Below are 22546 nucleotides of genomic sequence, written 5' to 3'. Positions count from 1 at the left end.
AGTCCAACTCCTCTGGCTTTAGCTACCTGGTCAACCCAAGTAATGGCATGTTCGGATAGCTCAAGCACATGAGATAAGCAACCCCCAAAGTTGACAGAAGATCCCACTTAATCGTGGACCTCAGCATCCCTTTCCAAGAGAAACAAAGTTGGCATGCACACATCCAAATGCCAAACCACTTTCATCATTCTAAACAGGATATGGGAAACAAGTAGTTGCTGTTGGACTCAGAGACTCAGCCCCACCCAAGATAGCCCATGGTCAGGGGTGAAGGCAATTGCAGTCCAACAACATCTGGAGAAACACAGGTTCCCCATCCTTCTACTGAACCAAATAAACATTACAAAATCACACGTGTTTCTGTCATTAGATTACTTGCAATTGATTGTGTTATGGGACTCCGCCAAAGAGTAATGGGTTTGAAGAGATCTGAAAGTTCTGTTCTTATTTGCATGCATGACACTCAACACTGCAGTCATGAAGATGTGAACACAGGAGCATGGAACAGTCCACGGCCGAGAAAATCTCTCTCAACCTCTTTAGCTCTAGGGTGAATTGATTTTTTTTAATGCAATTTAAATTGTAAGGGGGAGGACAGATGTAGCTTACCATTTTGTAATGCATTTATTTCCTGAGTGAAAGTGCATATTAACTTGTTATACTATATACAATTTAAACCTACTGATTTTTTTTTCTCTATTTTTAAATGGAAGTCTTCATATTTTACCTGCAGTTCAAGCCTGGGCATATTTACTCAGAAGTAAGCCTCACTAAGTTCACTGGAATTTTCTCTTGGATATGTTTAGGATTAGCATCATTCAAAACATCTGTGCATGCAAGCCCACCTGCCTTTACCCTTCAAGAATTGTATCAGCTTATGAAAAAGAAAAGCTATTTCTAAAAGGTATGGATTTCTTTTCTTTTTTTAAAATGTGCATTTTATTGATTTTAATAAACAAGCAATAACAAACCAGGTGTGGAGCAGAGTCAGTCAAACATAAATCCATAACATTGTTCAACACATGGATTATCAAAAGACCCCTCCTAAGAGTAACATGCGTCATTGGTGGCTCAACTTGGGAAACATATGTACTAATATAGTAAATGAATAAAAACTACATTGCATCAAATCTATCTTTAAAAAAAACCGTCCCTTGCCACTGCAAAATGTATATATTTCTGTACAGACGCAAGAATACTAAGATCACTTTCTTGCTACTGTCACTCATGGCTTGGTGAATTCCTCATTAATATTACTGTGTTCTATGTAGGTTACTCACAAAGTTGGTTCAGAAACATCAGCTGGTACATTTCACTAGTTACAAGATAGTTCCACTCATCTGCTGACAGATGTGAGTTGGTAAGAATATTCTAACACACCTCAACTGGCTGCCAATTTCTAGGTCAAATTCAAGGTGCTAGTTATGCCCTTTACAACCCTAAATGGTCTGGAAAGTGGTTCTATCAAGGGACGCCTTCTCTAGAAAAATCCCTCTGGCCCAAGAAACCAGGGCCCCAGCCTTTTACAAACAGAGGCAGTTTGCTAAAAGCAGGGCCTCACTGCTGCAGCCCCACAGCTATGGGGTGGAGCTCATTTGTATATTTCTATCCCTTTTAGCAAACAGTCAGAGATATTCTGTCAAACATCTGGAAACTGAAGCTGGTGCTTTTTCTGTTTTGTTTTGTTTTCATTCTTAAAACTATTTTATTTCTCCAAGGATATCAAGATGGTATACGTGGTTATCCTCTTCCTCATTTAATCCCCCTCAAAAACTTTGTGAGGCAGCTTAAAGCTGAGAAAAAGGACTAGCCCAAGGTCACAACCAGGGAGCTTTATGGCCAAATGGGGATTTGGTTGCCCAGGTTCTAGTCTCACACTCTAACCACTATGCAAAACAGCCCACAATCCAATAAAAAGAGAGTTGGGTTGTTAAAAGAGAGTTAGGTGTGCTGAACCATGAGCAAAATGCCCCCAAACGTTCAAAAAGCAATGAGCAATTAGAGGGCAAATATGTTCCATGAGACAGAAAGTTTAAGTGACCACGCTGTTCGGTCAACAGGGTTCATAAATATTCATAATCCGCCAGGGTAGAATACAATACATGACCTATTATATCATTTATAATGCTGGACCCAGAAGTCAAACATCTTCCCCAACGGTCTTCTATTTTGCCAAGAAAGGAAAAAAGCAACGCATGTTTTAATTTGGCATGTTCAATAAGATGGTCGGGCTCATTCGTTTTCATGCTGGCTGGGGCTTACAGGTGCTGTAGTTCAAAACACTAGGTTGGCGAAAGCAGTTTTAAAAACCAGAACAACTGGGTTTTAAATGAGAACAGCAGCAGAACAGAGCAGCTGATACAAGATATCTGGGTTCTGGGTGAGGGATCAGCAGCAGGGAAGGAGTGCTGCCCATCTCATGCAGCCCTGAGATGCAATAAGAGCTGCCCCCCTTCCATTTGGTCTTTGGAATGCCTGCTCTTCATCCCCTCCAAGATGCTGGCTGCATCCGTTCATTCTGCCTCAACAAGCAGCAGCATCCAACCCTGCCTCCGTCGCCCTAGTGCAGTAGGAAGCTAGCTCCTCCAGAGCACCTCATTGCGCAGAAGCAGCCACGCTTGTCAGTGTAATCTGAAGGGTTCACTCAAGGCCACAGGAAAAAAGCTTAGAGGATGTTAAAAACCATCTCACTACAGGCAGCGTCTGAAGCACTGGGCTTTCTGCCATCAACAGGTAATTAAAGGGCTCAGTGGACCACTCTGCCACTTTGCACACCCATCTGGAACTCCTAGCAGGCCTGGGAGATATATGCCCTGCCCCAAACCAGGACTGAGATACTGGGAGGGTTTTGCATCCTGGCCCTGCATCCTTGCCTGTCTTGGCCATGTGGCTCCATTAGTGGCACAGCCATCCTCCTGGGTCCTCCCCAAACCACAGTGCAAATTATTGGCAACCAGAGGGAGAAGAATGCACACTCGCACTGGCCCCATGGCAATGCAGGGAGCCTATCTGTAGCACCCACACACAAATCTATCATGATGAGTCCATACCAAGCTCTTAAGATGAGCAAGAAGTAGCAGGCAGCTCTTCCCTGTTAAACCTTTCGGAAAGGGGAAGAAGAAAGAAGAAGTGAGCATGTCCGGTGACCTCCAAACACATCCCAAATTAAGCCTAATCTCAGGAAGGGAAAATTTTCCAAAGTGTGACAGCAAAAGGAGTAGAGGTGTACAAGGGTGGAAAAATAGAGAATAAGAGTTGCCTTGCTGTGTCAGGTCTATCTAATGCAGCACTGAGTTTCCAGCTATGGTGGCCAGCTGGAAGTTGGTAGCCTCCTGGGGATATGGAGGTTCCACTCAGCTCACACACGTAAATAAGGGTCGACAAATCAGCCTATGCCTGTACTATGTCAGCTTGGCATGTATTCAGCCATGCCCATTTTGCCCTGGTTCCTGGAAGGTGTTTTATACTGCATGGGGGGGGGTGCATTTATATTAGATGCACTTTCCCCTAAAACACACTTTTTTCCATTCCCTCTCGCTATATGCATTTGGATGGTTTTCTGTGCATTTCCCCTTCAACGCATTTCCCCTCAAATCTGCATTTTGCACCTTCAAAACAGCACATTTTTTTCACCAAAACTGAGGGGGGGGGGAATCCAGATAACAACTGCTAGACAATCTAATAACTGCTTTTAAGACTGAAAAATGCCAGTTCGCTTTAAAATGAAAAACAAACCGGGATTGGTGGCAGGGGATTTCTCTGTTCCTACTGCTAACAGTAGTTGATAGTTACAGATAGGTAGCCGTGTTGGTCTGCCATAGTCAAAACAAAACAAATTCCTTCTTCAGATACACAGAATATCTGAAGAAGTGTGCATGCACACGAAAGCTCATACCAAGAACTGACTTAGTTGGTCTTTAAGGTGCTACTGGAAGGAATTTGAGTAGTTGATAGGTTATCCTTCAGGAAATGATTCTCCGTGTATTGGGCTCCACCTTCATTCTTATTTTTCTAAGGAAGCGAAACAGGCATCTAAGCAAGCGTCTATCACCACATCCGATAGGAGCAAATTCCATGGCTGAATCACATATTTGGAACTTCATCTCTACAAGTGGCAGGAGGGGGGACCACGATCAAGGAAGAGCAGGAAGTACTGGGTGAATCATAGGCTCACACACAACACATCGCCAGTCAAACCCGACGGGAGCCAGCATCTCTGGCTGAGCTACTGGGGAGGGGGTGTACTCAGCCAGTTAGAAATTGTGTGACAGAATGCTGCAATTAGATGCTCAGTCATCTAAGAAACGTCTGAGGAATCTGCCCTGCATGCCCCTTCCCTCCCTGTCACTACAAAACATCCATCAGGTTATCAAATTGCCGAAGGGGTGGGGTGTATCGTGCACAGGCCCCCTCCCTGACCACCTCTGGCAACAGCCATCATCCATGATCACCATCTTTTTGCAAGTCCCTGGTCAATTACCTTTCCTTCTCCTCGGTTTGCTTCTCTGTATCGGTGAAGAAGCAGCATCTGGAGGGAGGGTTCATTTAGGTTTTCGGAGCAACATTTCCTGCTTTTTAAACCAGATTTTCCAAATGGAATGACTTGGACCCGTCTAGGTCAAGCAACCTGCCTCAAGGTCATACAGACCGGCAGAGAAAACAGGGAGAGGGCCCCAAAATGGGAAGTGGAGCAGATATACGGGGGAACTGGAACTGGTTCAGGCACCACCCCATTCAGATGAACCCAACTCCCCACAAGAAAAAAAAAGGCTAAAAGAGAAATCCCCTCTTTCTGGCAGTAAAAAAAATATATATGCAGAGGCAAGTAGAAGAAATTAGGGTTTCAAAGATCCTTTGAGGTTTTCCCAGTGAACAATGACCATATAACACCAGCCTTAAAGGATCTACATTAGCTCCCAGTACGTTTCCGAGCACAATTCAAAGTGTTGGTTTGACCTTTAAAGTCCTAAACAGTTTTGGCCCTGCATACCTGAAGGAGTGTCTCCACCACTATTGTTCAGCCCTGACACTGAGATCGAGCACTGAGGGCCTTCTGGCAATTCCCTCATTGCGAGAAGTGAGGTTTCAGGGAACCAGGCAGAGGACCTTCTTGGTAGTGGTGCCCGCCCTGTGGAACGCCCTCCCATCAGATGTCAAGGAAATAAACTACCTGACTTTTAGAAGACACCTGAAGGCAGCCCTGTTTAGGGAAGTTTTTAATGCTTGATGTTTTATCATGTTTTTAATATTCTGTTGGGAGCCATCCAGAGTAGCTGGGGCAACCCAGTCAGATGGGTGGCAAACAAATAAAATACTAACAACAACAACAACAATGCCCCTCAGGATGCTATGACTGCGGTGCCCTCAAGGATCCGCAACAAGAAATTAATATGGGGAAAGCAAGGCAAGCCTGCACACTAGATATTGTCAGGTTAAACCAATTAAACCTTCTGCCACTTCAGAACAGCCCGACTGTCTCACTATGAAGTAACTGGATAGTGTTTGTTTGCCCTGCTGTGGCCTGGAGAATGGTGAACATGAAACCAGCTTCTGTTTATAACAGCTCAGGACCTTGGCTTTGAAAAATAATAATGCAGTCCTAAATCTAGTAACTAGGACGCTCACTGTTCTCTGAAAGCAGAGATAGGAAGAGGACAATGCCCCCATTCAGTCCTGAGAGTTGCCAGTCAACATGAATAACATATTGGGGCCTAAGAAGCAACATGGTTCCCACCAAGTGCAGACACATTTTAAGGGCCTGTTCATCCATTGCCAGCTTCCTTAAGTTTCAAAGCAAACATTACCATTAAGAAAAAGACCTGCCACATCCACAAACTTACCAGCCACCACCCATTTTAGCCTCACAGCAACCCTATGAGGGAGGGAAGCACCATGAGTTTGGCATAGTGGTTGGACTCAGACCGTGGAATCCAGAGATCAAATCCCTGCTCAGCCATGGAGCCCACTGGGTGACCTGCAACCAGCCAGGATCTCTCGGCCTAACCTACCTCACAGTGTTGTTCTGAGGATGAAATGGAGAGTGGGGAGAACACTGTATACCACCTTGAAGTCCTTGGAGAACAAGTGGGATAGAAATGGCAGAAGACAAACACGGAAGGAAGAGAGGAGCTCCATTCACATGGCAGTTTGTTCCATTTTCACAGTGCTTCCCTAACAGCTACTTCTTACATTTTATCTGAGCTTTCACACAACTACAATGAAATGTAGCACAAGCTTAGCACTCATTTCCATATTATTTGCCAGTAGATTTTTCCTGGAAGCGAATAACATGGAAAGGAGCACTCAACTTGCACTATATTCCCCTATAGTTCCAGAGGTGGCTGTTACATCATGTGAAAGCTCAAATATAATGCAGAACTTAGCAGTTAGGGGAAAGTCGTGAAAATGGAATAAACTGCCCCATGAATGAAGCCAGAGTGTGATGAACCTAAGGTCACACAGGGTTCGTCCACACTTCCACTTGCCCCACCACTTTACCACGGGAAAACCAGCTGTTTACCACTGAATTGGAGCAAATGTCCATTGGTTTTTCTGTGGATTGATGCTTGTTCCGATTCAGCACTAAATAGCAGGTTTCCCTGGGGAAAGTGGTGGGACAAAAGAAAGACCACTTGGACCCATGCTGAGAAAGCAAGGGGCAAGCAGAAAATCTCTCAGGCCCATGCTTTCTAAGCACAGGACAAGCAAAAGTTGGGACAAGTCCTCAGAGAGAGCATCATGGCCAAGGGAAGATTTGAACCTGGGTCTCCCTGGCCCCAGGCCAACATTCTAACCACTGTACCACCCTGGACTACTGCTGGAAGCATCCACATGTCCACTGCCAGCAATGCAGTTGACAAGTAGTCTTACCAAGAACCCTGGGCGATTACTCTTCTTCCCACCCCCGCCCCCCACCTCCACCACCTTCTATTGGAGCCTGGAAAGTAATCACGAGGAATCAGATTAATCTTTGCCTGCCCAGCAGGACTGGAAGATTACGGCTCTCGCTCTCCTTCCAAGAGCCAGAAGTCAATAGGACCTCACAGTGGGGAGGCAGGGCAGGGAAAGTTCCCCCTAGACTCAACCAAGATTAAAAAAGGATAAGGCAGGAAAGCAATGGAGCTTTCCCCAGCCAGACACCACCTAGTCCAATGCTTCATGCCTTTTGCTGTGCTTCTATTGTATAGTGGGGTCGGGAACTTCAGGTGTGTTGGCCAAACACGGCCCACTAGGAGGCCTCTCTCTCTGACTCTCAGGACTGAGCATTGCTTTGTCTCCTTTCTGGGTGTTTTTGCCTGACTGGAATATGTCTTTGACCTCTTGATGGTGCTTCTTACTTGCCTGGATGTAGGACAGAGAGGGATGGGCAACTTTGAAGAAACTAGCCTACTGAGCAGAGGTATAATTTACTTTCATTGCTCCACTCACTTTTGACACTGGCTCCACCCACCTCTGACATGTGGCCCCCAAAAGGGAGACCAGATAGGAATGTGGCCCTCAAGTCAAAAATGTTCCCCTCCCCTGATGCATAGAAATGTGTTTCACATGTAACCCACCTTGGGATCAAAGATGAAGAGTAGGGAAGAACTACAATAAGAGATGTGGTAATATTAATAGTAGCAGCAGTAACAGGGAAATTATTATGGTTATGATCCGCAGCAAACGGAAGAGAAAGTTCAGTGCTGGATTAATGTTTGCTACTGTGTTTTCACAATCAGTCGCAAGATGCAGATATCTGGAGTGTAAGTTAACACCTTCAGCAACCTACAGGAGGAATGAGGAAACTGTTGCCCGCCAACTCCCAGCAACCCCAGCAAGCAAAGCCAGAAGCAAGGGATGATGGGAGCTATAGTCCAACAGCTTCTGGGAGGGCAACAAGTTCCTCGCCCCTGACTGATGGATTTGTGACCACTGGCCAGATAGACATTCAACCATTTCCCCCACAATGCAAGATCAAGGTTGCTACCCAATGCACCCAAACACGAGAGTGATGTAGTCAGTGGTATACCCCACACACGTTTGGGCCAGGAGACTCAACGCCACAGGCGACTGAAGGCAGTGTTGTAGGTCCATTGCTGCCTGTGGGGAGCGCCCTCATTCCTACTGCCCTAATGTCATCCGACAGGCTTTTGATGGGCCACAAAAGGACCAAGGAGATCAGTGTGCACACCACGGCCAGCACAGTCTCTGTTGTAGCAATTCAACCCTTGGGGAAAGGGAAGTACAACTATTCCCGTCTCCAGATTCAAGTCACCCAATGTCATAAAGCCAGTATGGTATAGTGGTTAGAGTGCTGTAAGCCAGTTACTGCCTCTCAGCCTAAGCTACCTCACAGGGTTGTTGTGGGGATTAAATGAGAAGAGTGAGAAGCATGCACACCACCCTGAGCTCCTTGGAGAAAAAGGTGGGCTATAATTGCAAGAAAAAAGGTGCACTTTGGCACATCCATTCCTTCCCAGCCTGCCTTCCAAGAGCACAGGTCTGTTGGGTCTACTGGTTAAAGCTTATTTAAGATGCCACACTTATTATCCTGTCTTTTGTCCATGATGGGAACACTTATGGGCATGCCTTTGGTTCCAAGAAGTCTCCCATCCAGCCACTGAACAGATGCAGGCCTGCTTAGCTTCAGCAAGGTGGCTGCTTCCTGTGCTTTTGACTTGTACCCTAGGATATTGCTACAAGTGTCTTTGCGGAAGGAAGGATATAAATGCAATAAACAAATCATAAGCACCAAATCGGCCTGAATATAAGCCACACTTCTTCCTCCAAATTCTGACTGTGAAAAGTTAAAGTGCAGTTTATTTGTGCAAACTTACAAAAATTGGCTTGGAGTGGGCTTGTCCCCAGATGCTGCCTGGTTTCGAATGGGCCGGCTTCCAAGATGGCGGCATGGTGAGGGGGTCCCTGAGAGGAAGCCAGAAGGCGGCGAGAAGGAGGAATGAAGGGGCATAGACGAGAGAGGCAGAGAGTGAGAAGGTCTGCTAGGAGGAGGAACAGGAGATACATCTTGGACTGGCGCTAGCCCAAGGTGCTGCCTTGCTTGAGCCTGCCGAGGGGTGCGTGAGTCCTGCCAGCCGTCACCTCTCTCCACCTATCCCTCTGGAAGTGCTGTTGCCCCCCCCCCATTACTGCCGGAATGAAGGAGCTGCCTCCTTGGCCCACCTTGGCCCCACTCCTCCTCAGGTATTGTCTTTCCCCCCATTTACGGGTAATTTTAAAGGTGTGGCTTATAATTGGGTGCAGCTTATATTCGGGACAATGCAGTAGTAGCTGAAGTAAGATAAACTGCACACCCAGGAAGAAGTTGCTGAGGACCACAAAAAAGTGGCTCCTAAGTGTCTGGAGAAATTCTCCCATTTGGACCCCCATCTGCTGTGCATCCATTTGAAAGAAGTGTCGCCTTGAGCTGTCCAAACTAGCAAGCCAGGAATGCAAGCATTTATCGATTGGAGTGTCACCTTAAGATTCCATTCAGTATTCATGGCTTATTTGCAAAAGAGAAAAGTCAGCAGTTTCAACAACGACATCCATGCAAGCAAGAACTACAAATTCCAGCGATCTTTCTTTTTTCTTTTTTTGAAGGAACACATTTGTATTTTTTTGTGTGTGTGTGTGTGTGTGTGTTCATTCACATAGCACATCCATTTGCCTCTTTCAACACATATGAAGCAGTGCAGCTGGTCCCCAGGCCCGTCCAGAAGGGGAGAGGATGCACCTGGTTCCATGCAACCAACCCATGCAGGTGGGAGAGAGGGATTTCCTCAACCAGGCCTTGACTCCTTAAGGAGGTGGTTGGCACACCCAGACCAAAATCTGCTGCCCCTTTCCACCTCTGCCACTGAAGAAGCTGCCTCACCAGGGCCCATGGTAGCAGCAGCCCTGTACTCACTCCTGGACTGAAGGATGCTGGAGGAGACCATATCTCTCTTTATTTTTATTTTTAAATATTTTTTACTAAATTTTACAATTTTATATTCATCACATGGAGGAGACCGTCTCTCAATTTGTGCATATACTGATGCTCGAAATGTCCTTCCACAAAGTTGACCACAGCTCATTCTTTGCCTGCAACCCATTCATTTGTCAGAGTTGCAAAAAAAAAAAAAACAACCACCAAACTCCAGAACTCCCCACACTTTACCTTCCTGACCCTCTCGCTCTACACTTCGCAAATGTACACAGGCACACACGTCCACACCGGGGGTGCATGGTAGATTTTGCACATGACAGTTGGCGTCCTGCATGCTGCAGATGCCACCCACAGTTACCGTATCTGCCTCCCAAGGGCACACCCTCCTGCACATCGCTTCTGGTACATGCTCGCAAGCAACACCACGGCTCGTGCAGCACGCAGGCTTTGCTACGATTGTGTAGTACTCTCAACCCACACCCACGCACCGACTGGAATACGCAGCCATCATTCTTCACCCTGTGCGTACACTTGTAGAGCACTCACTTTTGCGCTACACACACCGCTCAAGGCAGACACGCTTGTCATATAATTCAGCGCCCACCTCCTCTCCTTCCTTTATGCTCAGACAAGTTCCAATTTCCCTTTTCTAAACCTGGTCTATTTATCTCACTGCATCACAGCTGGGCTTACACTTATGGGGAGGAGGGGAGACAAATATGGAGTCCTCCCCCCTTCCTTAAAGCACCCCTCCTGGCCCAGAAAGAAGACAGTAGGAGCCACTATCTCCCCCCCACCGCCTTCACTAATCTTCAGTGGGTCTTTCAAAACCAGGAAGGGCTCTCCCACCAAGCACTCCAGCAACTGAAGAGGCTGGGGCACCTCTTTTAGGAAGTTAGTGCAGTGTTGAGGGTGGGGGGCGGGCAGATCAGTTCAGTTCACGTTTTAATGCAAATCACAGATATCCTTTTGAAATGCGCAAATTCTGCAGTGCACTTTCCTCTAACTAAATCACATGTGCAAAATGCATAAACCAGGAGGAAAGGTGTGTGGGAAGGCAAAAATGGGTGGAAATATACAAAAAATATAGCAAAAGCCTGAACAGTTGTGCAAAATTGCAGGCAAAAATGTGCATATTAGGAGGAGAAAGGCACACTAAATTGCTGGTGAATTTTCATGAGCATTTTTTAAAAATGCAAATTGGAAGAGTGTAGTTAAGATTAGGACAATGAGAAACTGAAATTGACAGATTCATCCTCCCCCATTTCATGTAATGGTCAGGGTTTCAATAACAGGACCAAGGGGATTCTAGTACAAATTCCCACCTGTCCACTCCAGTGTTGATTAATACCTGCATTTACTCCAAATGTAAGCACAAAGCAGCCGATGCCATACAAAAACAAATACAATGATGTTAAAAGACAACCAAAAAATGCAAGGGGTTAATATGCCCAGCTCTGTGCAATGCACAAATTGGAACTGGTTCAGAGAAGGGTAACAAAGGTGGTGAGGAGCCTTGGGGCTGGGGGTGGAGAGCTTCTAGGCTGTAGCCTAATCTTGACCCATTTGTGGATCCAAACTGGTCCATGGAGCCATTTTCACCAGCAGGGATCAGGAGCATGCTGCTAAAGAGAGCAGGATTTAACCTTCACTCTTCAGCTAATAAGCAGGGGTTAAATCCTGCTCAGTTTGGCAGGATTCAAGCAAACCGTCTCCTGATTCAGGAAGCAATTTGCATAGAATCCCTGCTAAACTGGCAAAAAAGATTCTGATGCAAACCCTTTCACTGGTTTCAATGGGCCTACTCATTCACAAGCACCCCAAGTTCCGAGTTCTCTCCTTTCTTGGAGGTTTTTAAGCAGAGATTGGATGGCCATCTGCCATGGATCCTTTAGCTGAGATTCCTGCAATGCAGGGGGTTGAACTAGATGACCCCCAGGGTCCCCTTCAACTTTACCATTCTATGATTCTGTGAGGGCAATTTCAAATGCTGCAGTTTTTCTGCCATTGCACAGAACTGCAAAATGATACCCAGACGCATGCTGAAATCATCTCCAGTGCGGGCTGACTACTTTTCATGACAATCTGACCTTTGAAGCCCTAAACGGCCTCGGTCCTGTATACCTGAAGGAGCGTCTCCACCCCCATCGTTCAGCCCGGACATTGAGATCCAGCGCCGAGGGCCTTCTGGCGGTTCCCTCATTGCGAGAAGTGAGGTTACAGGGAGCCAGACAGAGGGCCTTCTCGGTAGTGGTGCCCACCCTGTGGAACACCCTGCCTTCCGATGTGAAGGAAATAAGCAGCTATCCTATCTTTAAAAGACATCTGAAGGCAGCCCTGTTTAGGGAAGTTTTTAATGTTTAATGCTGTATTGTTTTTAACACTCGATTGGGAGCCGCCCAGAGTGGCTGGGGAGACTCAGCCAGATGGGCGGGGTATAAATAATAAACTATTATTATTATTATTATTATTATTATTATTATTATTATTATTATATCAAAGATATGAACAACCATTTATCAGGTTACCCGCGGCAAATACAAAATCACCTCAAGGTGACTAGTCAGAGAACCATCTGCAAACTTGGCAAAAAGGGGTGGTTCCATGCCAAGTCAAAAGTCAGGTGTGCATTTCATAGCCATTTTCACCACTTCCAAAACCATCCATGACCATTATCTCTTTCAGGTACTTTTGCACTCCTGCATAAAAGGGCACAAAAAATGTTCGCAAGAGGCTGGGCAATGAGGGAAGGGGTTACCGTCTCATTATGAGCAGGCAAACTGACGGAGCCTCCCTCATCTCTGTCAAATCATGGGCAGCTAACTCAAACATGAGTAAGAACGTGCACTTCAGTGAGGAAGTAATCTATGCACAATCTCATTGTTTTCAAAAGAATGCATGTGTCCCTCTATAGATTCTCCCATCCACATTCTGCACCAGCTGCTCCTGCAAGTCCAGGCTGGACCCAGGGCAGAAATCTTGCTGTACACGCAGGAAATCACCAGCAGAAGAATGCAGGGAATATCGATGCAGCTGCTTGAGCAATGGAGATTCCTGCCTCCTTCCCCATTCAGACAGAGAGAGAGAAACCGGAGGGATTCCTTTCCCCTCCGTGACATCACCATCATGCCAAACCTGATTGGCTATGTGGCACCGTGGCATCACCATACTCACTAAGCAGCATCTGACTGGCAGAGAAAAAGCCACTTTAAACTGGGACGTGCAGCCATTGGTAACAGGGGTGTAGGAAGCTGCTTTCTGCCAGGTAATTCGACTATTTGACTGCCTAGCTCAGTGGTGGCAGCAGCTGTCCAGGGGCTCAGGTAGAGAAATATTTCCCATCACTGGCAAACTGTGGATCTTCTTCTGTATATGAAGCATATGCCCTGCTCTCCAAGGAGCTGTGGCCCCTCCCCTTGTGAAGTGTGTCACCCTCAAGGGGTGGAAGCTTCTGGTGCAAAGAAGCCCAGGATGATCCCGGCACCCACATCCTCCTCCAGGCAGCTGCATTGACGGGTGAGTTTCTGCCATCGATCCTCCAGCAACTCATCACACACACACCCCATCAATTCTCACTGTGTTCCTTCCTCCTTTTACCTTTTATGCTTCCATCCCACAGTGGAACAGTAGGCAGGACACAAAATTCTGGTCTGGTGGGGGGTAATGTAGAGGGTAGATAAAGGGGAAGAACCCCCAACACACACACACACACACACACACACACACACACACACACACAGACCCCTAAAGCAGCAAAGTGAAAATTCAGCACAGTACAGTCTCCCTCTCCCTTTCAAGCTGCTGGTGTGGCATAAAATAATGAACACAGGTGTGCAATGACAGGTAGGTTAATGGGAGAAAGAGAGAGCTGCTCTTCTGATGATTTTCAATATTTTATTCTACTGCAGGGTAGCTCTTGTAATAAGAATCCCTCCCTCTTTCCGGTTTAATTCTAAATCACCACATGCCACCATCAACATACATGGTGTTGACAGTGCAATCATTTTATTCACTGATTCATTCATTTAATTTATATCCCATCTTTTCCTCCAAGAGGCTTCAGGTGACATGCAAAATTCTCACCCTCCTCATTTAACCCTCCACAACAACCCTGCGGGGTAGATTAGGCTGAGTGGCAGTGATCAAGATCATGCAGTGTGCTTCATGGGAGAACACAAAGGTCCTGGGCCCCAAGGAACAAACCGCTGAGAGCAGCCTTGCTCAATGTGATGACCGCCAGATGTCTTGGACCACAACTCCCATCATGCCTGACCATTGGTCACACTGGCTGGGGCTGATCAGAGTTGGAGTCCACCATCTGGAAGGCAGCCCTAGGAACACACAGGAAGCTGCCAGATCATCGGTCCACCAAGCTCAGTATTGTTTACACTGACTGGCAGCGACTCTCCAGGATTCCAGACTTGAGTCTTTCATATTCTACACCTGAAGATGCCAGAGATTGAACCTTCTCCTTGGAAGGCATGCACTCTGCCATCGAGATTCCCAAAATCAGGTTATAGGAAGCTGCTTCATACTGAATCAGGCCATTGCTCCACCCAACTCAACACTGATCGGCAGCAGCTTTTCGGGGTTTCAGCAAGACTTCTTCCTAGCCCTATCTGGAGATGAACTAGATTCAGTCTGGGAACTTCACACATACTCCACTAATGAGCCATGATTTTTCTCCTAGGTTGAACCTATGGCTTCCAAGATTTTGCTAGACCCCCAACTCCCATCAACCCCAGCCAACATGGCCAATGGCCAGGGATGATGGAGACTGTAGTCCAACCATACCTGGAGACCCACAGGTTCCTCATCCCTGCTGTAGGGCATTGTCAACTACAGGGATGGACCACCTGTGGTCCTCCATCCCTGACTATGGGTCATGCTGGGTGGGGCTGATGAGAGTTCCAACAACAGCAACATTTGGAGGGCACCAGGTTGGCAATGGCTGCACGGTTATCACTTGCTGATGGAACTGTCTGCTTTGGACAACATGGGTTGATCTACTGGAGTTGTGGGGAGAGAAGGATATTTCTGCTTACAGGTGGTTGCGCTGCGCTGGCTGTGTAAATATGCCAATAAAATGATTTACAAGCCTATAAAGATTGATACCAGCCCATGCACACCTGTGATTCTGGCACATTGCCAGTCTGAAGAGAGGGGAAGGCAGCAACATTTACACACATTTCACTGTATAGTCCCTAGGAGACAATCCCGACTAGCCATAAGAGGACAAGCTGGTTTGACTGCTTAAAAAGCCTTTCCTACATGGTCCGATAGGTCCACCGCCGGATGGAGAGATGGCAGGATCCAGAGCATAACTTGTTAATCAGCTCTTCAGTGGTGGGGCTGCAGTGCAGTGGAACAAGGTCTTTGCATGCAGAAGGTCCCCAATCCAATCCTGCAAGGGGAGGACCCCGGCTGCAGGAGAATAATCAGGAGCGGTTCCTCCTTTGCAGCTGTGACTTGAACTGCAAAGGAGGGTCTGTTGCTTTGGAGCCCTGGTTTGCATTCATGCTGCAGGAGGGGGGGGGGATAGGAGCTCTGAGCTCTCTTCCAGTTCTTCCTCTGCAGCAACCACAGCTGGAACTTCGCTGTGCCTGACATTATATATGATGTCAGGGGCAGGAAAGAACACAAGCGGAGCTCTGCTGGATCTGGCCAGTGATCCGTCTAGTCCAGCATCCTGTTCTCACAGGGGCTTGCCAGGTACCTGTAGGAAACCAGCAAGCAGGAGTACTCTCCCCTCCTGCAGTTTGCAGAAACTGGTATTCAGAAATATTGCTGTCTCTGGCAGAGGAGACAAAAGCATAGCCATTATGGCTTTCAGCTGCTGATAGTCATGTCCTCTGTGCATTTGTCCAGTCCCTCTTTTAAAGCCGTCCAAATTGGTGGCCATCCCTGCCTCCTGGGGGAGTTCCACAATTTAACTATGCACTGCATAAAGTACTTCCTTTTATCTGTCCTGAATCTTCCAACATTGAGCTTGATTGGACATCCAGGAGTGGATGGATGTCCACACCAAGGTGGGGGCAGCTTCCCAAAGTATTTTGGCGGGCAGATCTCCAATTCCTAATTAGACCCCCAAGACAAAGGTTTCCCACCACTGCTGCAGACTTTTCTACACTGCCCTGGGATCCTGTGGGCTGAAAGGCAGTCTAAAACTGCAATAAATAAGCAGGTAAATAAAAGAACCCTGACTGAGATCCTAAACCTGGAGAGTTTCTGCCATGGTGACCACACTGCCAAGCTAGGTGATCCAGCTGTCTGAGCTGGTTCTAATGCACCCACAGCACTGAGCATCTCAGGAATGTGTAATTCCTGGTGCAAACTGGCCTTGCCCGACTCTGCATGGCTTATTCCTCTAGCACAGATTTCTCCCAACCTGGCACCCTTCCATATGCTGTTGGACTCCAGCGCCCATCAGCCCCCAGCAAGCATGGCCAAATGTCAGAGATGATGGGAGCAAGAGTCCAACAAAGGCACCAAGCTGGGAGATATTGCTCCAGGCCACTCTGGCCTATGCTAATGGGCAGCAGCTCTCTAGAAGAGGCATTTCCCATAAGCTCCAGCCAGATTCTTTTAACTGGATGTATCATGGACCGAGCCCAAGACCTTCTGCATGCCAAACAGCTGTGCCACCACTAAGCTATGGACCTCTCCTTTCTGATTTCAGCCACCTATGTAGATGCAAGCCACAAAGTCTCCACTGTGACTCTTGGGCCAGCCACAGTGTCTAACCTACCTCACAGGGTTGCTGTGATGATAAAAAATGGGGAGGAGGAGAGCCATGCATGCCACCTTGATCTCCTTGGAGGAAATAAATAAGCATATTCAGGTTTGCAGCCATTAATGCCTTACCATCAGCATTATTTCTTCCAAATAAAACATTATGCCAGGCAAAGCAAAGTTACAGGGTGGGAAATCGGGTCTCTGCCACAACTCAGCATCCCATCCATTCCCCACCCCCACAAAAATGTGCAATTAATAAAACCTACGACTTCAGGGAGAGATCCCAGCCCCTTCCCTGTTGTGCTAGTGTTCTGCTTGCAGGGAGTTCCACAATGCAATTCACCAGTACTGCTACCTGCAGTCTGAAGCACCTTGTTCCCACCTCATACTGCTGCACATGCAGACCACATCTGGCAATGCAGGGGTAGCGACACTAGCCTCCGACGGAAGATTCCCACTAAACACACTCATGCAAGGTGCTTAGCAACCAGAAAATAAATGACACTGGAGAAATGCAATTAAACTAATGGATCGTGAACATGGTTGCGGGAAATTTGTTTAGAGAGCCACATATGCTAATCCTGGAAATGTACGCCTGACACCATCCCTTAAGAACAGCCAAGCTTTACTAAAAATCATTTTTAAGAACATCCTTTCCCCAAAACCAAAGGGGAGAGCTGGCCAGAGGCCCTTGACCCAAAGCAACAAGAGCTTATATCAGGCAGGTGAGCGTGCCTGGTCACCTGCGGCAAACAATGTCATTTCCAAGCAACCAAGGAGAACAGCTTCTGTGAGCTAGGAGGAGTTGTGTGCCCTTGTTGCAGGGTGCTGACATGCCACATAAATGATATACAGGTAAGTGTGGTGGACTAGTGACTTGCAGGCTGGTTTGCATAGCTGGACACCAGCTCTCAACTGAAAAAATTGTAAGGTGTGCATGTCATGCCAGCCGGCTCTGTGCCAGCCTCCAAGAGAATGGAGAGACAAACCCACTTTCCTTCCGCTATTTCTTACTCTGCACTCATGGATCTCAGGGCTGCAGCATTGCCTGCTTCCAGACAGCAGCTCTCTCTGGTTAACTTATTGAAAGTGGTCATTCCCTGCAACCCCAATCTCCCCCAGCACCACCAGCAACATTCAGGTGTCTTCCATCCCATATGGTGCACACAATGGCTATCTATGAGTTAAGCTTTCATACGCTTGAGTTTGGGTTGCCTGCCCTCCACAGAGGTCATTTTTTTAAAAATGATTAGCATTTTCATAAAATGCTCAAGGCTACTGCTACTCTAAGCTTTCCCCCAGATGGTGTTCAGAATCATTTAAGTATTTAACAATCATACATAACCAAGGCTGATTCACTGGGCAAGAAATAAGATACAGGTTTATGCTGCAAACTTTAAGCCCCCTGAGCAAATTGTATATTCACCCGCACAGTCCTTGCACTGCAATGGCAAGAGGCACATATATATATTTATTAATATGGGTATTTATTTATATACAGCTCGTGTGCCAAAATGGCTTCAAAGCAGTTCACAGCTATAAAATCCATTACAAAATACATACATGGTTAAAATACCCGGTAGCAATTTGCTCAGAACATTTAAGAGAATACTAAATAAAATACAGAATAGCACAAGTTGAAAGCCTTGACAATTTGAACAGGCTTTTTTTAAATAACAAATTTAAAAAATAAAAGTTGAAGTTCAGTTTCGGGGGACAGTTTGCCTAAACAGGTGTGTCTTTAGGAGCCGGCAGAATGCCAATACTGATGAAACCTCTCCTTTTCAGCTGGGAGGGCATTCCACAGCACTGGTGGCACCAATGAAAAAGCCCTGAAACCAGAGACTGCAGCACAACGGGCGGGTGCAAATTGCCTTTTGCCAAACATCCTACCCAACCTCTCGGAAATCCAGTTTGTCATCTCTTAAGTAAAGTTAGAATCTTCTATTGAATCACAAGCTTATTCATGCCTGCAAGAAAAAAAAAGAGCTAACCAACTCTCTATATCTTAGTATTTACCGGTAACTACGCAGAATTGCATTTAAATACAAAGCCCAGATAGATTTCTTTCTGATGAACATGTGAAACTAGAAATCTCACTTTCAGTGGTGATCTCTCTGCCCCAAGAAAAATACTGCAGGCAGCTACCTAGTGACAGGTCACACACATGTGAAAAAGGTTCACATGCTTCATCACTGACCCAGGATCTCTAGCTCTCCCTAGAGTATTCAGAAAAGAGAGGTTGGAAGTAGCTTAGACTTCCAGGCAAACAGATCTTACATATGAGCAAGCCTTGAAGCGTTCAGTAGGGCTTTACATCATAGGTAAGCATGTACAGGATTGCAGCCTTCATAGCACTGCTTTGTTAAGCAACTTCAGCATTAAAGAAAATAATCGTCCCCTTGCTAGATCACGGACTCATACGTTACTTGGATCACGAACATGCACTGGTCAATTGCACGCCTTTCTGCAAAGTCCATCGACATGCTCTATGCCAAACCTTCCTCTGAAATCGTTACAGAAAAACCAGGCAACAAAAATAAAATAAGACCAAGAACGAGCCGCGGTCCAAGATTTCAAAAACTCTGCAAAAGACTTATTCAAGTCCTGCTCTCGCTTCATCGCATCCTTGGCTGATTTTTATTATTTTTTTAATGGTTTTTACTGTACTGATGAAACCGTATCACTTAACCATTTCTGAAACCAACCCCTCTCCGGGGAGGAAGGCAGGGAGCAGAAAGCATGCTGCCTTTTTTATTTGTGAGTATTTCTTCTTTTCTTTTCCTTACAATCTGAAGCGCTCCCCTACTCGCAAGGGAAACTCCTTTTGCGCGAAGGCGGCGGCGCGGCGGACGAAAAGCCGAGCATCCTTTCTCGAATCGAAGGGATACAGGTAACAAATGAGAGAGGAAAGGTAGAGAGGGAGAGAGAGAGAGAGAGAGAAGGGAAGGTCCACACAGGAAGCGTCAGCCTGGAGAGCTTTCCCGGTGCCCAAAGAGGCCAGCCCAGAGCGCAAAGGAGAAACCGCTGCAGGGGGGTGGAGGGGGGGGACCCGGTGCACTTCAACTCACCTTGAGCTGCTGCCAGTCCTCTGGTGCTGATCACACTTGCTATCAAAGTGGCCACATACCAAATCATAGTACTACCGCCCGCCGACCAGGAGCATCATCCTAGCTGCAAAGCGCCCTGCCCTGCCGGGGACCTTCTCATCTGCCCAGCCCAGCCCAGCCCGGGGCGAGTGCACAAGGCGCGCTGCCTCCCCCTCGTCTCCGCTTCCTTCTCATGCCCTCCGCAGCCCTCCTCCTGGCTGCCTCCCCGCCGCCCTCGCCATCCTGCCTCTCCCCGACGTGCAGCGGCACCTGCGCGGCTCGCGGAACGCACAGCCAGCAATGAGCGAGCGAGCGAGCGAGCGCCAGCCAGAGCGCACAACTCCTCTCCGGCGCGCAGCCTAGCCTGGGCCATTTGAGCCTCCTGGGCGACGCCCCCGCCGGCCGACGATTGGACGGCCGGGGAGAGAGGCGGGCCCCCATTGGCTCCGAGCGCAGACAACGCTAGGGAGGGGGGAGGGAGGGAGAGAAGCCTCCCCCTCCTCCCAAGGTGGGTTGGAGCGTGCAATGCACAGAGCCGCAGAATCATGCGCAATGCCAGGGAGAAGGAGTTGGGTGCCTCCCCCCTTCTCTCCCTCCCCGGTCGCCTTTTCCTCCCTCCTTCCCTCCCTCCCTCTATGCTCAAGCTGCATGGCCGGTTCCCCAAGAGGAGGGGGCTCCCTGGAGCAGGGTGAAGGGAACAGCAAGGAGGAGGGGGCGTGCAGCGCGGGGGGAGCGGGGTGCTGGCTGCAGCCCCAGCTCTGCAGAGCTCCCCATTGCAGCTGGTGTGGAGGAGAAGGGAGGGAAGAGGAGGAGATGTCCCTTTCCAGAGCTCCGATGCACTTGCTCTCCACTTCGCCCGCCGCTTCCCACACTCCTGCCGATGACTCCGATCCCCGAGTGGGATGGCGGAGCTGTCAGCCTTTCACCCACTCGCCCTGCTTGCGCTCCTGCAGCTGAAACTCCTCTCTTCTCCCCCACCAGCCCTCCGTTCCTGCTGGTCTCCCTCCTTCCCCTGCCACCAACGACCAAGGTTTGCTTTGGGGGAGCAGGGAGGAGACTGCCTGTGTGTACTGCATGCCGGAATTGGTAACCTTTTCCCTCTCCCCCAATATTCTGAGTGTGGTTGATTCCCCCCTACACAGTTGAGTTTTAGGGTGCTGCAGGGTTCGCCCCCTAGCAAAATGCTCATGGTCATGATGATGGACGGAGAGGTTTGGGGAGGGGGAGTCTTGGATCTTGCAAAGTCCGGGAGGGGGGCGTGCTTCCCACTCAGAGGCACATTGCAGCAGCTCTACCCTCCCGGACCCTCTCATGGGAGTCGCGCTGTCTCAATGGCAGAGCACATCCTTTGCATGCAGACGATCCCAGGAGCGGAGACCTTCAAGGCAGGGCTGCGGGTAGAAGTCCGGGGACCCACTCAGCAGAACGAGCAGGAGGAGGCGGGTCCGAATGCATCAGGGCTGGCTTACCGCGTTTTGGAGTGACGTAATACTAGGCTTCCCCCAAAGAAGCCACTAGGAGAACAGGGTGCAGGAATAGATGGGCCGTTGGCCTTATCCATCTAAAGAGAAGGGCTGCAGCTTAGCGCAGGAATGTCCCAGGTTCAATCCCCAGCATCTCCAGGAATGTCCCCTTCCTGAAACCCTGGCGGTCCTCTGCCAGCCAGGATGGACAATGCTAAGCTGGGTGGATCAATTATCCGACTCAATACAAGGCAGCTTCCTGCATTTCTGTGTAAAGATGGGATGTTATAAAGACCATAAAGTCCATAATATAAAATCACCTCACTTTCCCCCCTGGGTCCCAGATTCAATCGGGCTGAGAAAGGCCTCCTGTCTGAAACCCTCGAGAGATGCTGCCAATCAGTGTGGACAGTACAGAGCTAGATGGGAGACTGTTCTGACTCGGTAAAGGGCAGCTAGCTCCCTGTGTGCTTAATTGGAGGCAGGATGTTGATCCCAGCCCATTATCCCCACCATGCAGCCCTTGGCTCTTGCTCTGATATGTGAAAGGTGCCACTGAAAACACCATTCGGGTGAAGGCTAAACCCACTTGCATCACACCAGCCACTGAGAGTCGCACCTGCACCTCTGGTTGCCTGCTTTTCTGCGTGTTTGGGTTATGCTGCAGCTGGGAGGGGGAACTGTTTTCAGCCCAAGGGCCATAGCCCTTCATGGGCAACCTTCTGGGTTGCCAGAGGCAAAGGTGGATGGAGCAACAGGTCATGTGTGACTCTCGCTTCATGCAGAGGGCCGCTGGAGGTTGCTGCACACACATGTACAAATATATTTACATCTTCCAATAGACACTATCATAGTGCAATGCATAGCTGTCAATGTTTCCCTTTTTAAAAGGGAAATTCCCTTATTCCAAATAGGATTCCTCACAAGAAAAGGGAAAAGTTGACAGCTATGTGCAATGGCATTTTCAGCCAGGCGAAAGCATTTGAGGAAGTTGGTGGGGGTGTGGCCTGGAGGGAGGGGGTGTGGCTTGGTGTTCAGGTTTCTAGCCCTTGTGGTGCAATGGGACAAATTGTGGGGAGCTGAAGTGTATCTTAGAAAAGTGGGCCCTCTGGGTGCATTTATTTTGGGAATCCACATAAAGAGGGAATGTGTTGTTGTTGTTGTTGTTGTTGTTGTTGTTGTTGTTGTTGTTATTTTGTTCCCTACAAAGTGATTTACATTTAAAAAACATATGCATAAATGTATTAGGCCATGGAAAAGAAAAATTCCCATAACATAAACATTCCATACAAAATTAAATAACAGCCCCCACCGAACTATGTTAGAAAGCTTTAGCAGCACACTAACAA

General features: G+C 47.8%; 1 protein-coding gene across 6 annotated transcripts in view; it reads right to left on the bottom strand.

Moving 5' to 3' along the window:
- The window catches only part of IGSF9B (immunoglobulin superfamily member 9B), a 122233-nt gene extending 102186 nt beyond the window's left edge, over positions 1-20047 (bottom strand). For all 6 annotated transcript variants that reach the window (XR_014151721.1, XM_081843056.1, XM_081843057.1 and 3 more), the window contains exon 1: positions 19717-20047. Coding sequence is in view for 5 of the 6 variants with exons in the window: in XM_081843056.1 (XP_081699182.1) it covers positions 19717-19783 (67 nt within the window). In the remaining variant the exon portion in view is untranslated. The remainder of the gene's footprint in view (positions 1-19716) is intronic.
- Between the last annotated feature and the right edge of the window lie 2499 nt (positions 20048-22546).

The sequence above is a fragment of the Podarcis erhardii genome (assembly GCF_964252035.2).
Source record: "Podarcis erhardii genome assembly, chromosome: 16".
In the NCBI taxonomy this organism is placed as follows: domain Eukaryota; kingdom Metazoa; phylum Chordata; class Lepidosauria; order Squamata; family Lacertidae; genus Podarcis; species Podarcis erhardii.
Note: the sequence above shows the minus strand (reverse complement) of the source record. Positions and strands in the feature narration are given on the sequence as shown.